Source organism: Lycorma delicatula, chromosome 3 (genome assembly GCF_047948215.1).
Source record: "Lycorma delicatula isolate Av1 chromosome 3, ASM4794821v1, whole genome shotgun sequence".
NCBI lineage: Eukaryota > Metazoa > Arthropoda > Insecta > Hemiptera > Fulgoridae > Lycorma > Lycorma delicatula.
Window position 1 is genome coordinate 50,905,091 of NC_134457.1, and position 15,507 is coordinate 50,920,597.

At 30.6% G+C, this 15,507-nt stretch overlaps 1 protein-coding gene across 1 annotated transcript in view; it reads right to left on the reverse strand.

Annotated features, from left to right (window-relative positions):
* Positions 1-15,507, reverse strand: part of LOC142321587 (multiple PDZ domain protein-like) — a 1,133,813-nt gene that overhangs the window by 691,742 nt on the left and 426,564 nt on the right. The window contains exon 19 of the mRNA XM_075359801.1: positions 3,237-3,317. Within this exon, the coding sequence (XP_075215916.1) occupies positions 3,237-3,317 (81 nt within the window). The remainder of the gene's footprint in view (positions 1-3,236; positions 3,318-15,507) is intronic.

Here is a 15,507-nt window from a genome sequence, read left to right on the forward strand (position 1 = left end):
ATTCATTGAATATCCATTCAAAAACTCATCAGGTTGTTCTAGTAGTGATCTCGTCATTGCAAATCAGCTGATTTCAAAGTTAAGAGTTCCAAGGTTCAAATCCTAGAAGGCAGTTACTTTTATATGGATTTGAATACTAGATCATGGATACTGGTGATCTTTGGTGGTTGTGTTTCAATTAACCATAAATCTCAGAAATGATCAACCTGAATCTCTGCAAGACTACACTTCATTTACATTCACACATATCATCCTCATTCATCCTCTCAAGTAATAGCTTATGTTGGTTACGGAGGCTAAACAGAAAAAAAAAGAAAGTATCCATTCAAAGTAAATGTATGGGCAGGTATTGTTGGTAGATGATTGGTAGGGCCTATATTTATTGATAGAAATTTAAACGCAATGAAATATGAGGCTCTGCTTCTCAATCATATCATTCCAAATATTCAAATTGTTGTTGGCCTCAACTTCCAAAACAGTTGGTTTTAACAAGATGGTGCCTCACCTCATTTCAGTCTTCAGGTATGTGTAATTTTAAATGCATTTTGTCCTGGAAGATGGGTTGGCCAAAGGGATCAATTAGAATGGCCAGTGAGACCATCATCAAATTACTTTCTATGGAGCCTCATAAAAAAGTATTGTTTATCATAATAAGCCCCAGGATATCAAAGATTTACAAAACAGAATTTGAGAATCAGCACAAAATATCACTAGAGAATCATTGAATAATGCAGCATTAACATCCTTTTACAACTGAATGGTACACTATCAAACAACAGAAGGAGGACATTTCAAACATTTATTAAAATTAAATTTAAGTAAATAAGCAAACATTACGCTTAACAAATATATATTTTTTTCAAATTAGTTTATTCAATAATACCTATCTAATTAAATTTTTATAAATTTATTTATTTATTTGCAATAACAGTTCCTTAAATTATCAATGTAATTTTTTTCAAAATCCAAAATTTATCCCACTGCCATTTTGGGAATTAGACATCATACCAACCTTTTATTTATACCATTTTTCTTGGCTAAAAGAGACCTTTAAAATAATGCATCACATAATAGGAGTCACTGTTTAAAATATTTGGGTTACAACTCCTGGGCCACTCCCCAAGAAGGGATTAAAATTCTATTTCTCATCAAAAAGTAAAGTAGTTGACTGACATCTTATTCTGAAAGTTACAGTATTATATCTGGAATGGTTTTAAACTTGTTTAGGGGTTTCCACACTTTTGACTGAACTGTATATATATATATATATATATATATATATATATATATATATATATATATATATATAAACATGTGTGTGTGTGTGTGTGTGTGTGTGTGTGTGTGTGTGTGTGTGTGTGTGCATGTGCACATCTGTGTGAGTGTAATGCAGTGAGGAAAACAATTGTGTTTTATGTGTCTTGGAAGGTTGAGTAAATCATATTTATACTCCCATTGCTAATGTACTATCGCTGCTAATGTAATGACACTGTAATATATATATTTTACATTTTATTTAAAAGAAAAATGAACACAAACATTGATTAACTACCTTAATCAGTGAAGACATTATGTACATAAAAGACACTGTGTATGCATTGTTTATCACAAAAATGATACATTAATTTGTTGCATCATACCATCTATCTGTCCCAGCATTTCTATGCTTGTGATAAATAAAGCATCTGGGATACAAGTAACAAGAGAATTGCTTCCTCTGAGAATAATGATGCTCACTATAGAGCCAATCCCTGTGGCGAATAGAGTGAAGCTGTTACATGTATGGTGCTATGCAACAGTATTTTATTCTGAAGAAGGCAAATAGAAACCATATCATGCCTAACTTTCCCTAGAGAGCCTGGTATGGCATGGTACACTTGTTATTCCTCTGTATAGCTAATCCATTTTTGGTTGCCTACAATTATAATAAATACTAAAGTAAATGTATATGTACAGTAAACGCTTAACAAATCACGTAATTTCTGATCTGATTCTAATTTTTTAATTTACTTACTAAATAAGAAAAATAAAATGTACTAGTTCATTCTACTTTTACTACTGTAATAAGATTACTGTTGTCAAATTGTTGATACTGCACTCTGCCAATGTATGGTATCACAGAATGTGATACAATACCAACGAAACAAAAAAATAAATAAATAAATATAAACTGAAAATGATAACCAGCCTTTTTTCAACATTTGATCCAACCACTAACCTTTTACAAAGAAACTGAATAATCATTTTTACAACAAAAATAATTTTACCAAAATGATACTGAACTAAAAAATCTCAAATAAATATATTCATAAAATTAAAGGAAAAAAAATTAATAAATGAATTCAAATCCATAACTCACCAAAAAGAAATCCTAATTATAGCAATATATTTATATTCATTTTAACTAGAAATGTAATAGGACTAATATATATTATATATTATTGATATACTAATATATTATATATTTTTATTGTTGATGTGTAGTATTGAATTATTTTTACGTACATTATCCATAAATATAATAAGTATCAATATAAAAAGTAATATATACTTATCAAACATTTAATTATACTTTTAATTAACAGCAATGTTACAAATTTTAGTAACTTTACAACAAACATGCAGTAAAATATTTATACAGAAACACATGTCTTTCTCTTGACCTGATTCTATAAAATTTCATAAAACCCTTACTGCATGATTCAGATCTATATATAACATATAGACCTTCTTTCTTTCTTTTTCCTGTTTAGCCTCCGGTAACTACCGTTTAGATAATTCTTCAAAGGATGATATGTATGAGTGTAAATGAAGTGTAGTCTTGTACATTCTCAGTTCGACCATTCCTGAGATGTGTGGTTAATTGAAACCCAACCACCAAAGAAACCGGTATCCACGATCTAGTATTCAAATCCGTGTAAAAATAACTGGCTTTACTAGGACTTGAACGCTGTAACTCTCGACTTCCAAATCAGCTGATTTGGGAAGACGCGTTAACCACTAGACCAACCCGGTGGGTTTTAATATATAGACCTGGCTTTATGCAAAGGCCACTTCAGCAAAGAGTGGAGGGAGGGAATGATAACCCATTGAGGTTCACTGAGTTTCTGCGATAATTTAGACTCATCCATGACCAGAATTAATTCATAACAAAGATCTAAATTAAAACATCATGATTAGATTAACCTAAAAAACAAAACATCAACAAATATCTAGATAAACAAAATAATACATACCAGTTCTTCATTACTAAGTTGATCATCAGTGCTAACATCTTCAATAGGAGGTGAAGTTGTAGGTAAAGCAGGAGGAATATCCTGTAATAAAAGAAAACCCCATAAGTATTCTATGAGAAACGATTACAATTTATTATCTTTGTTTTAAACTGGGTTAAGGTACATAAGGTACATTCTTATCTGTTTGTTTTATTTTATCACTAAGTTAAATTTTACTTTTCAATGCGTTACTATAGTCTATTAAAGTTTTAAGATCTTCTCTTGCATGTATGATGGCTTACAGAATTCTACAAATATATACTTTATTTACATAATTCTTTTAAGATAGATTTTGATTAAACTTTTTAAGTAAATGATGGATGGTTTTAAAACCAAATTATTTAAATACATTAAAAAATGTGTAGCCATGTCTTTGTAAGGTATCACATTTATTTTAGTACTTTTATGGGGCATGACAAATTTTGAATTGATAAATATTAAAATCCATAGAAGTTTCAACCAATATAAATAATCCTATTTTATAAATAAAAATAAAAGACCAAAAACTCCATAAATTTATAGAATCTATTTTTATTTGGACGTGAAAATAGAATGTCATCTTAATAAAACAAGCGAACTGCAATCTTTGGGCAGAATCTGGTTATTTCCCTCAATTTGAACATATGTTGAGAGGAACAGTCCTTTCAATCTGTATAGATTTATGTAACAAAAAGTATTTTTCAACTAACTAATCTTCTTCAAATTGGGGGAAAAATGAATTTTTGTAAATGGAATAAAATATCTTTCCATTAGGAACAACCAAAACCATTGTGGAAAAACCCGTTTTATCATTTAAGATTCAAATCAAATTGACATTACAGATAATTAAGTCACATGTCAACTTTACATTAAAATATTGTTGTCCTATAGGCTTCACTTATTTAATATTTCTATTTCTTGTATTAAAATATAATTATGTAAATTTCTTTGGAAACCAATCCCTAGTACTAGAAATAATAACTGCTTCATAAACATACTAAATGAACTATCATTAATTTTATATCAAGCAACAACTGGCTATAAATTCAATTTTTTCCTTATTCCTTTAAAGTGGATCTAAAATCAATTTATTGTCCCAAATAGTTACCTATGATTTTTCTGCAGTTTGAAAATTCTTTTTAAATTTTGTTTGTTTGATGATGATAATACCCAAAACAATACTTGATATTCTTTTCAAACATTTATCGATCTGCAATACACAGCTGTCATTGATTAATCATGATAAACTTATTCATTACAAATATTGATTTATGTAACAAAGAAAACAAGGAGAAAAAATTTATAAAAAAACATATGTATTGAGGTGTACATTTTGGCTGTTAGATAATTATTCATCAGGTAAAAAAGGAATTTGTAAAAATAAATAATATAAATATTACAAGATATATAAAAAAATAATTAAACAAAAATCATCCCTGAGCAGAAGTAATTGAAACAAAACAAAAAATCAATAGTTACGAAGCATTACTAAAAAACTTTTTCTACCTGCAAAAGTAGAACAAAAAATTAAAAGAATAAAACAGCCTGGATGTGAACAATCCAAACTAAAAATAAAATATATAATTCATTTAAAACTGTGCACAGACTAACTTTTAACTTTATTTTCTGCACAAGTCATATAATTTACACTTGAATTACTTATAATGAGTACGCAATTAATCAATGGATGAAGTCTTTATACTTGATGAAAATCCATATTTACAAATGAAAAAAAAATAAATATGTATTCTGATTTTCACAAAATTAAAACAACCTATTTTGTGAAACTCAAATTACATATTTGTTTACTTTCTTTTGAGTATCCAATTATTTATTTAATTATTTTTGTTTTAAGAGTATCTTATATTTCATAAGGGAATTTAGTTGTTGTCTTTACTATAATCTGCTCTACCAACAAATTACAGTATTAATTTATTTATTTATTTCTCATAGACAGAATATTGATTATTATTTAGCATATTTTGCCTGAACATATTTGTTCAGGCATACATAACTGAAAACACCATTTAATATTACAAGTTAAACACACAATTTCTACAGTACACTAAAACATAAAATTAACCATTATAATATGGGGGTGAATAATTACCTGCAATGCAGCTAAAATGTTTATTTCAATAAAACTAAAAACCTTAAAAACTTATCAATTTTTAGCATAATCCCTTTGTTTTTGAATGCATTTCTTCCATTGTTACACAACCTTCTTTATATCACAGAAAAAAATATTTTGGTTGAATAACAGGCCATCCGTACACTATTTCCTTCAATTCTTAGTCAAGGTGAGAATCGACAGTTTCTTATTATCTCTTTGAATGGACCAAACAGATGAGAGTCTGAAGGAGCAAGATTAGGACTATACACACATGATTTCCGAAAGGGTTTTAATTATATGGGCAGCATAATAATTTATCTGTAGTATGTAGACAGGCACTGCAACAAAGCAGTGCATTTTGACAATTCTCCTCATTGTTTGCTTTGAAAGCAGGCTTCAATTTTTCAATAAACATTTCAGTGTAATGAACACTGTTTTATTATTGAGTCCGTTAACAGATGCTTCAGTAGTGGGCCTTATGAATCCAAAAAAGTGTCAACATCAATTTTTCTGACAACTGATTTTTCCTGGTGAGCAATTGTGAATATTCCAATTCCATAAACTGCCATTTATTCTCTGACTCGAAGTTGTAGACAGAAAACACAGATTATTGAATACTGCTCTTCTTTGGGGCAATGGGAAAGCAGAATGGCTGTAGTTAACTTTACGGTGGTGAGGATATAATTGAATTATCAACTTCACACCGATGTTAAATTGGGAACAATGCACAGCAATTGTGGGCGAAAACGGTAGTGCTGCCAGCAGAAACACAAATGCAAATACATTGATTCACCCTTGCGTGATATACAAAGGGAGCAGCAGAACTGATTAAGCAGTTTTGAGAAGTTATAAAAATGTAATGTGGGTACATAAAGAAAAAATGTTTTTATTTTTTATATTAACAATATATACCATTTAATAATAATTAAGTTTAGAAAATAAGATGGTGGCTGTTAGCAGCAACACACTGTTGGAGACAATCTTTGAAGCTTTGTACAGCTTGTTCACACATACTGCAGGGAATGGCGTTAACTTTTCTTCAGTAATCTGCTCCCTTAGCTCTAACAGGGTGTGAGATCGACATTTAAACAGCTTTAATTTAAAGATTTCTGAGGGCAAGACGACGTGTATGCTTCTCAAGGATGCAGACAAATTACCATACAGTCGTAACCCCCATATTAAGTATAAAGGCTGTGTAATCAGCCAAGTTAGAATTCATACGTACCTAGGTGTTTTGTTTGATGAGAAGTTGCTGTTTAGCAACCACATTAGGCAAGTAGCGGCGGACGCTGTCTCTGTGATGCACAAGCTTAAGAGGATTGCTTTGTAAGGATTACGGGCTTTGAGCCATCATTCATACATGATGTAAGGTGTCTTTGAAAGTATGACCTCTTATGCTGCATCTGTTTGGGTGCATAGGTAGGAAAGAAATCGAGCACTTATTCAAAATTTAAGGAGTGCGCAGTGTAGAGCCTTAATCGTATGCACTGGTGTGTTTAAAACAACCCCTTATGAGGCTACCACCATATTGGGAAAGGCTCTCTCAATCAATTTAGTGGTGAAAGTTTGAACAGCTATGTGGAAATTGCGAAGAGCTAGGGAGGCCGAGGTATCTGGGTTTTGGTTTCAAGCCGGGCCTGTACCGGAGTGGAACGGTGATCGCAATGCACTGGTTCTAAATTTTGAACGAACAGTTGCTCATCTTCTATGGAGGATGTAAAGCCTCCTCCACAGGAGGCTTTACAGCCTCGCGATGGAAGCATGGCAGCAAGAATGGCACGCCATGACTAAGGGTAAGTCCTTGTATAGATTTATACAGGACCTGGGGGGGATAGTATACCTCTAGTTCATTTTTAAGGGCAACGGGAGTCCAAGTGCTCTCTAAAAATGCGAATTTGAACCAGTATTTGTTTCAGTTCCACCTGGCAGCTGATGAGCTGTGCGTCTATGGGGAGGTCCAGTCGAACAAACACGTGATGTTCAACTGCCCAGCTCTTGGGGAGGGGGGCAGAACTCAGGCCTCCCTGGAGCTTGGAGGTCAAGGGGGAAATTGGCCACTCATAAGCGGCAAGTCAGTGAGGCATGAGCCGCACTGTCGGACCATGTGAGAGCCGTTGCTCTATTCAACTGGCATCATTAGTTTAAGGGATATAAGACTCCTACCAGTTGCTGTAGGAAGCTACCCTCGAGTAATAACTAGCCATCGGTGAAATATATCTTCAAGCGCTGAAATATGGTGGACAGGTACTTGCTGGCATTCAGCGACCTAGGCGTGGCAGCAAATTGCTGTCCTTGATGTAAAAAATTTGAATTTATTGACAAGTCATATATTTTAGTATGTAGGGGTGCGCCTACCCATTTCAGTAATATATACAAAGTGAGCGGTGGGACATGCAAGCGAGTGGTGCTGGGCACCACGGTTATTCCGCTCACGCAATTAGATAAGCTCTAGGAGCTAATTAGGATATTGGTCGCTAAACCGTTTTAAGGCACAGTAGCCGTTTATGACACGGACATTTGGTTTTATGCTTTATGGCGACCGAATGAGGTGGGAGTGGGAGAAATGTCGGACAAACAAAAAAAAAATTCCCAAGGCATCTCAGCAGACCGCCTTGGCGATCGCTTTTTTCACCAGCTGCACATTTCCTGGTGTTCTGATGGACCTGCGTCGACCATGTGTACCTCTTCTTAGTAAGCTACTAGTTTCCTCCAACCGCCTAACCCAGGACCGAATTGTGTTCGCATTAAGATCGGCATTGTTGCGCGGAATGTTGAACCGTTGCCGAAAAGCTCTTGCGTCACGATCACAATTCGGTTGTTTTCAAAATACGCACGCACGGCAAGACCACGATGTGCTCCGGTCCAAACCATAACGGCTATTGAAATGGCGTTACTGACGGAACAGAAGGAGACCATGTGCACCTACCTACCCCTACCAGCGTCTGAGCAAGACTCCAAACCGCTTAATCGTTTCTGACGCACCTGTATATTATTTTAATGTACATGAGATATTTAAAGAATGAAAAAGAGTACCTATAATTACTAATTTAATTCACAATTTATTTAAATTTTAAGTTACATGTTTAATAATTTTGGTTGCTCAACTGTCTAACCTAAAATAACCGACTATCCCAAACAGGCTAAATTATTGATGTGAATTAATCTTTATTGAATACTAACTTAAAAAAAAAAAAAACAAATTAACTGATCATGAGCAGTCGCGTTTTTCATCTATCTTACTTTCATTTGCCATGAAATGATTTGGGTAAACTGGAACTAGTATAACAAGTTTTTTTTAATCGAAATCCAGAAAATAATCTTTTCAAAATTACAAGAATCCCAAAACTCAACTCATTAAATTATTTACTTTATTTATTTTATAGCTTTATAGTATTATAAATGATCAGTATCATAAAAATGTACTTGTCCAACTACTTTTTAAATACTGTATCCGTTTCTTTCACGGAAAATGTTTTTTTTATATTTTTTATTTAGTACTGCATCTAAAATTATACGCCATAAATTTTATAATTATTTTTTTTCAGAGCACTAAATTCAGTTTTTTTATTTGTTTTGTCAAATTCAAATTTTTTTATGATATTGGAAAATATATCGGCTATTAAAATTAACATCATAATCGTACCGCTGTTTATTCTGATTAATCATTCTAGGTAAGGAATTGTATTTTCTCATTATTTGCAACAACTGATAATCAGATAAACCCTAAAGCACAGAAGAATCCTATATTTGAAGCTGTCGTATATCATTTGCCAATGATTTCCTTCTTGAATGCGTTCAATTAAATTAGATCTACCTTTCACTGAACTAGTAGTTAATTTTAATTAATTTAAAAACAAAACTACAACTTCAAAAATATTATCGTTTAATGTTAAAAATAACCGCTTAGATAATAGGCCAATGGCTGCATTATGAAGACTACGTGAATTTGAAACAAGTAAAAGCGGTCTCCTAGTCAAACTAAAAGACTGATTACAGTACAGAACGCGAATTTGAAAATGCAGCGCTTACATACGTTCTCCCTCACTCTCTCTCTCTCTTAGATATGGTTCAGTGCATAACAGACTTTTATTCTTCCTTTCTCAGTTTATATTCGATAACATGCACTGACTACGAAAATATAAGTCAATTATTTATCAATTTATAAGTTTTGAGTTCAATAAAGCTAGGAATAACTTAAAATGCATTCTACAAAAGCCACATCACATAAAAAAAATCACTAAACTGTTAAGTGAAGGTTTTTTTATTTCTTGTCGATCTTATAGGCAATTAAATATTTCAGAAATACGTTACAAGAAATTAGCGCGTTTGTATACCGTAAAGAGCAAATATTAATAGCCGGTTTTCTCCCTCTAGAAATTACAATGGCATCGGTAATTGAATCTTAACAACTCAATAATTCGAGATGTAAGCACTGGACGAAATTATTTTGAAATTTACAGAAATAAACTTTAGAAATATAAATTATAATTTCCGAAGTATCGACCAGTAAATAAGATTTTTATTATCATAAAACCTTTTAATATCTGTCCTAAAAATATTAAGTTGAAATATTAAACATGTTCATTAGGATATAACGAAGCGAAGCATAATTTACGATTCAGTCGATTTAATTGTAATTAAAATGTTAATAGAAAGATGCAATGAGAGTAAGAAAACTTTAACAATAAAAATGTTAAATATTTTGTCGTTAGAGATAACTTCATTTTCTGTATTATTCATTAAAAAAAAATTATAATTCTTTCTTCACAGATATTTTTTTTAAATCTAAAAATATTTTTAAATAATAAACTTGATGTACCGACGTAAAAGCGACTTATTTGAATTTACATAACGTTACCGGCTACAATAAATGAACCGAGACAAAGGAGCATTGCAGAAAACACTATTAAGCACGGTACTTATTATACATAATGAAATATAATACACTTAGCCTAGTTGAAGGGCTTTATAAGAGGACTTCGGATCAATATAATGATATAGAACAAAGCAGATAAGAAGTAGAGCAATTAATTTCAGTTTCAGCATCACTCCGACAGACCTATTTATCTTATAGAAAAAACTAAATGACCACCAAAACAAAATGAAATACAAAGATTCCCATTAGTTAGATGCAATTTATCATTTCATTTCAATTGTTTATAGCCTATAAGAAACATCGTCAAGCGGAAGAAAATAACAACACGAACTTCAAGAAAACTTAAAAAAAAGCATTTAAAAAATTAAATATATTTCATCTAGTAAGTAGAAATGTTACAAGTAGGTATGTAAATATATTTATTAACATAAAATATATAAATAAATGACATCTCTTAAAGGAGAAATTAAAAGTAATTTGGTTAAAAAAAAAACACCGTGTCTTCAAGAAAATATGGTTACAATGTGTAAAATTACACATGCGCAACACACACATTCTGAATTCATTTCTGCGAATTAATTTATAAGCTTGACATACTTAAAACAATTTTCTCAAATAGTAACATACCAAAAACCACTATGTAATGCGTAGTAAATGATTGAATACAAAAATTACAATCATAAAAAAAACGCAGCCGTAAATACGTAAACTATTAATAAAAAAGAGAAGTTTCGGTAAAACTTAAAAATTAGATACAAAAATTTGTCTATAAAGACAAAAATTGATAACATACAAATATAGAATGGTACAATATATAATAATAATAACAAATCACTAGAAAATGAAAGATATTTTTTATAATATCGGATATTAATACAAGAAAAATGGTTAATATCAAGAAAAGATGTAAAGTTGACATAATTTAAAAAAAACCTAACCTACTTTGTATATTAGGGAAGTATAGTTGTAACAATTGCTCAATTTTTAATTAAAATCGTTAGTCGATAAGGCTTTTAGAATTGAAAACCATTTTTTTTTTACATAAAATTGTTACTCAGAACTCTATCAAAAATTTAAGCTTGGCCTGTACAACCGGTATAACATAAAGAGAAAATTCTCTTACAATGTATACAAAATTAAAACAAAATCGGTTTAGTGATTTAATGGCCAAAGCCCGCAGTCAGGAACGATATTTTACAGAACGAATAAAAATATATTTTAAAAAGTTAGGTTTTTTTTTACAGAAACTTTGTAATTGAAATCTGAATTTTTATACCAATTCAATGCAATTCCTTTTACATACTGCCTAAAAAGGTTTTTTAATTAAAATGAAATGCTATTAACTAGAGAAGAGAAAAAATAATTTTTGATTGTAATTTAAATTAATACAAAAATCATACATTTAGCTACTAATTTAATTAAGCCTACTTCTTTAAACTAAATTAAATAAACAGACTGTAACCATACAGTATCTAAAAGCATCTAAGTCACGTTGTAAAGCAGTTTAATTAAAGCGTGTCAAAGTGAAGGTTAAAGGACAGTTCGGTTACTTATGTAGTTAAGGGAGTAATGATGAGGAGCGAGAAGGAGAGTGATTTATCTTCGGTCTACATAATACTCACACTAGAATCCTATCAATGTAACACGAAACTACGTATTCCTGAGGGATTAAGCCGCTGTCAATATTCATCCGGATTTGATGAACCGTTAAGATAGATGCGCAGGTGGACAAGATGAAGATCGTATACTTTCGGAAAAGCCGAATTTAACCGAATATACAGCTTTTATAAAACCAATTCATCTCGCATTATTAGTAAATTTGGCGCCGGCAGACGTATGTGTGAGATAGAAATACTGCGCTGCTCAGCGGATTCCATTCAGGTAATAAAAATTAATATTACGTTATAACATATCAGATTGCTGTTAAATAAAAATATTGAACAGATTCAGGCCTAACACTAACCGCGTTAAAACAATTAATTAAATTCACAATTAAACAAATACATATTGACTTAAATCAATTTTTTTTAAATTTGTCTGCATGAATTAACCGAAAAGTAACCGAAAAGTTGCATAATTTTTGTATTTATAAAATTACGTTAAGAAATTTTGGTATTATAATAATATAATAGTGTTTGGAACTTGACACAATAGAAGTAAAAAAGGATATACAAGTTAGGTTTTGAAGATTTCGTAATGACCTTCACTTCAAATGAAAACATTACCCTGAGTGGACTTTCAGAAATAAAAAAAATATATTTTTTTGTAAGTTATAAAAAAATGAAATTAATTCTACTAAAATTAATTTTTGAAATTGTGAATCATTTAGTTGTTTCTAGAAAAAGTAAGTATTAAATACTTTTGCATAAAAAAAAAAAATCATGTTTTCTCTTATTCAAATTTTAAAAACAAAAAAAGTACCTCGCTAGGCCTAAGGTGAGGTAAAATTTTAAACATGTTTTTTTAGTTGTTCAAAAAGGTTGATAGTGTTGAACTACTTTGCTGAATATCTAAATTACATTTTAAGCAACGTGACTAAAAGTTGAAGATGATTGATTACAAGTCATTCTGAAAATCTACTATCTACATTCAAGAATAAAAAGTTCCCATGCCAGACTTACTATGGGGAATAATGAGGTATGAAGTAATTTCCCACTGTCTTCTGCATAGAGCCAAACATCCTGTTGCATCTCCTCATGCCAAGCCCACAAAATGAGTGGAATGAAATGTTACAATATAGTATATAAATAAGTCCTACAAGTCTCGTGCAACAAATTATATATTTTTGTTAGTAAAATGTAACAAATGTATTTAAACACATGAAAATGTTTCTCACATACATTTCAGAAAACAGGCAATTTTTTTCCTTGATCTACATTAAACTGAACATGTTATAATTATTTTATAACTTTTTTTAATTTAATTATTTTTTAATTTATTTTATAATTTTTTTTTTAAATTACTTTCAAAATTATACAGACTCAATAATTATATAACAGAAGAAAAATTTACTTTCTCTTTACTTTTTTTGGGGAGTGAATATTACTAGAGGCAAATTTAAAACCAAAATAAATGAAAATTTCAATTTAAACACTTTTATTTAATAGAATTAGCTATATGGGCTTATGAATGCTCTGTAAGAGCATTCATAGAATACTGATTAGAAATAGTAAGTAGATAAATAATATACTTCACTGTATACATGATGTAGAATATCACAGCAAACTATTAAGTAGTATTTTATGTTAAAGATTTATACTTCAAAATAACCTGTGAATAGATCTCCATTCAAAATATTTAAGGTTCTTTATTATCACACAACAATCCACTTAGTACATTACACCACTGGGTAAATTTAATTTTTTGAGCACTTCCAGAATCATAGAAAAAAAAAACAAAAACCTTAGGTAACGCAACAAAACAATTTTAATTCATCTTATTATTTTATTAAAGTAATGTTACTGCAACAAAAATTCCCTTCCTTCTTATGTCCTCCAAAGTTTAGATTTTTGATTTCCTCTATTAAACACTCAAACTTGTTCAGAGCAACACACAACTCTAGTGACTTCATACAAAATTCAAGTTATAGTAGGATATTTTGTTTGATGTTATCTTCTAATTATTGCAATGTGCGCTAATTTAAATTAGATTAATATTTGTACTATATAAAAAAGTTGAAAATTTATCTAAATTAGGGAGTGATTCTACAGTAGCTGAAATAACCTCCATCAGAAATAATGATTAATAATAATTAATAAAGTGCAGTTACCAATTTTAAACAACAGTAAAGGAGCAATAATGGCTATGGTTTAGTGCGATGTTCAAAAGTTGTATTCAATAAAAGCTGTATACCATACTTATACTTGTTCAAACTTAGACAGAGTGGAATCACTTCAGTTACACATTTCAAATACAATTCTCCTCAAGATAGAATTTTTCCAAATTCTTTTGATTACTGACGAATGATGATAAATAACTGCTTTTTAACCTCCTCCATTTACATAGTTTATTAACTTTTTATATCTGTCTCTTAATTTTAACCTTTTTACTCATATCTACAGAGAATCACAATACAAAATACACTTATTTACGTGATTAAAAACCAGTCATATACAGAATAAAAATAATTTCACGAATGAAATTTACATAAAAATAATAATAAAGATGAGAAAACATGGCAAAACCACTAATAAATGTTTAAAAGAAATAAGATCATATAAGATTATTCGATAAAATATAACACTGTAATAAAGAAAAGAAATGCTGCCAAAGTAGAACTCAGACTAATTTAATTTTGCGAATAATAATTTTATACACATCATCAATTGTTAATGTGTATGAATATTCCTATAAATTACATAACAGATACCCGAAAATTAGTATTGGGATTTTTTTTTGTCTTCAGTCATTTGACTGGTTTGATGCAGCTCTCCAAGATTCCCTATCAAGTGCTAGTCGTTTCATTTCAGTATACCCTCTACATCCTGCATCCCTAACAATTTACTTTACATATTCCAAACGTGGCCTGCCTACACAATTTTTTCCTACTACCTGTCCTTCCAATATTAAAGCGACTATTCCAGGATGCCTTAGTATGTGGCCTATAAGTCTGTCTCTTCTTTTAACTATATTTTTCCAAATGCTTCTTTCTTCATCTATTTGCCGCAATACCTCTTCATTTGTCACTTTATCCATTTGTCTGATTTTTAACATTCTCCTATAGCACCACATTTCAAAAGCTTCTAATCTTTTCTTCTCAGATACTCCGATTCTCCAAGCTTCACTTCCATATAAAGTGACACTCCAAACATATACTTTCAAAAATTTTTTCCTGATATTTAAATTAATTTTTGATGTAAACAAATTATATTTCTGACTGAAGGCTCGTTTCGCTTGTGCTATTCGGCATTTTAAATTGCTCCTGTTTCATCCATCTTTAGTAATTCTACTTCCAAATAACAAAATTCTTCTACCGCCATAATCTTTTCTCCTCCTATTTTCACATTCAGTGGTCCATCTTTGTTATTTCTACTACATTTCATTACTTTTGTTTTGTTCTTGTTTATTTTCATGCGATAGTTCTTGCGTAGGACTTCATCTATGCCATTCATTGTTTCTTCTAAATCCTTTTTACTCTCGGCTAGAATTATTATATCATCAGCAAATCGTAGCATCTTTATCTTTTCACCTTGTACTGTTACTCCGAATCTAAATTGTTCTTTAACATCATTAACTGCTAGTTCCATGTAAAGATTAAAAAGCAA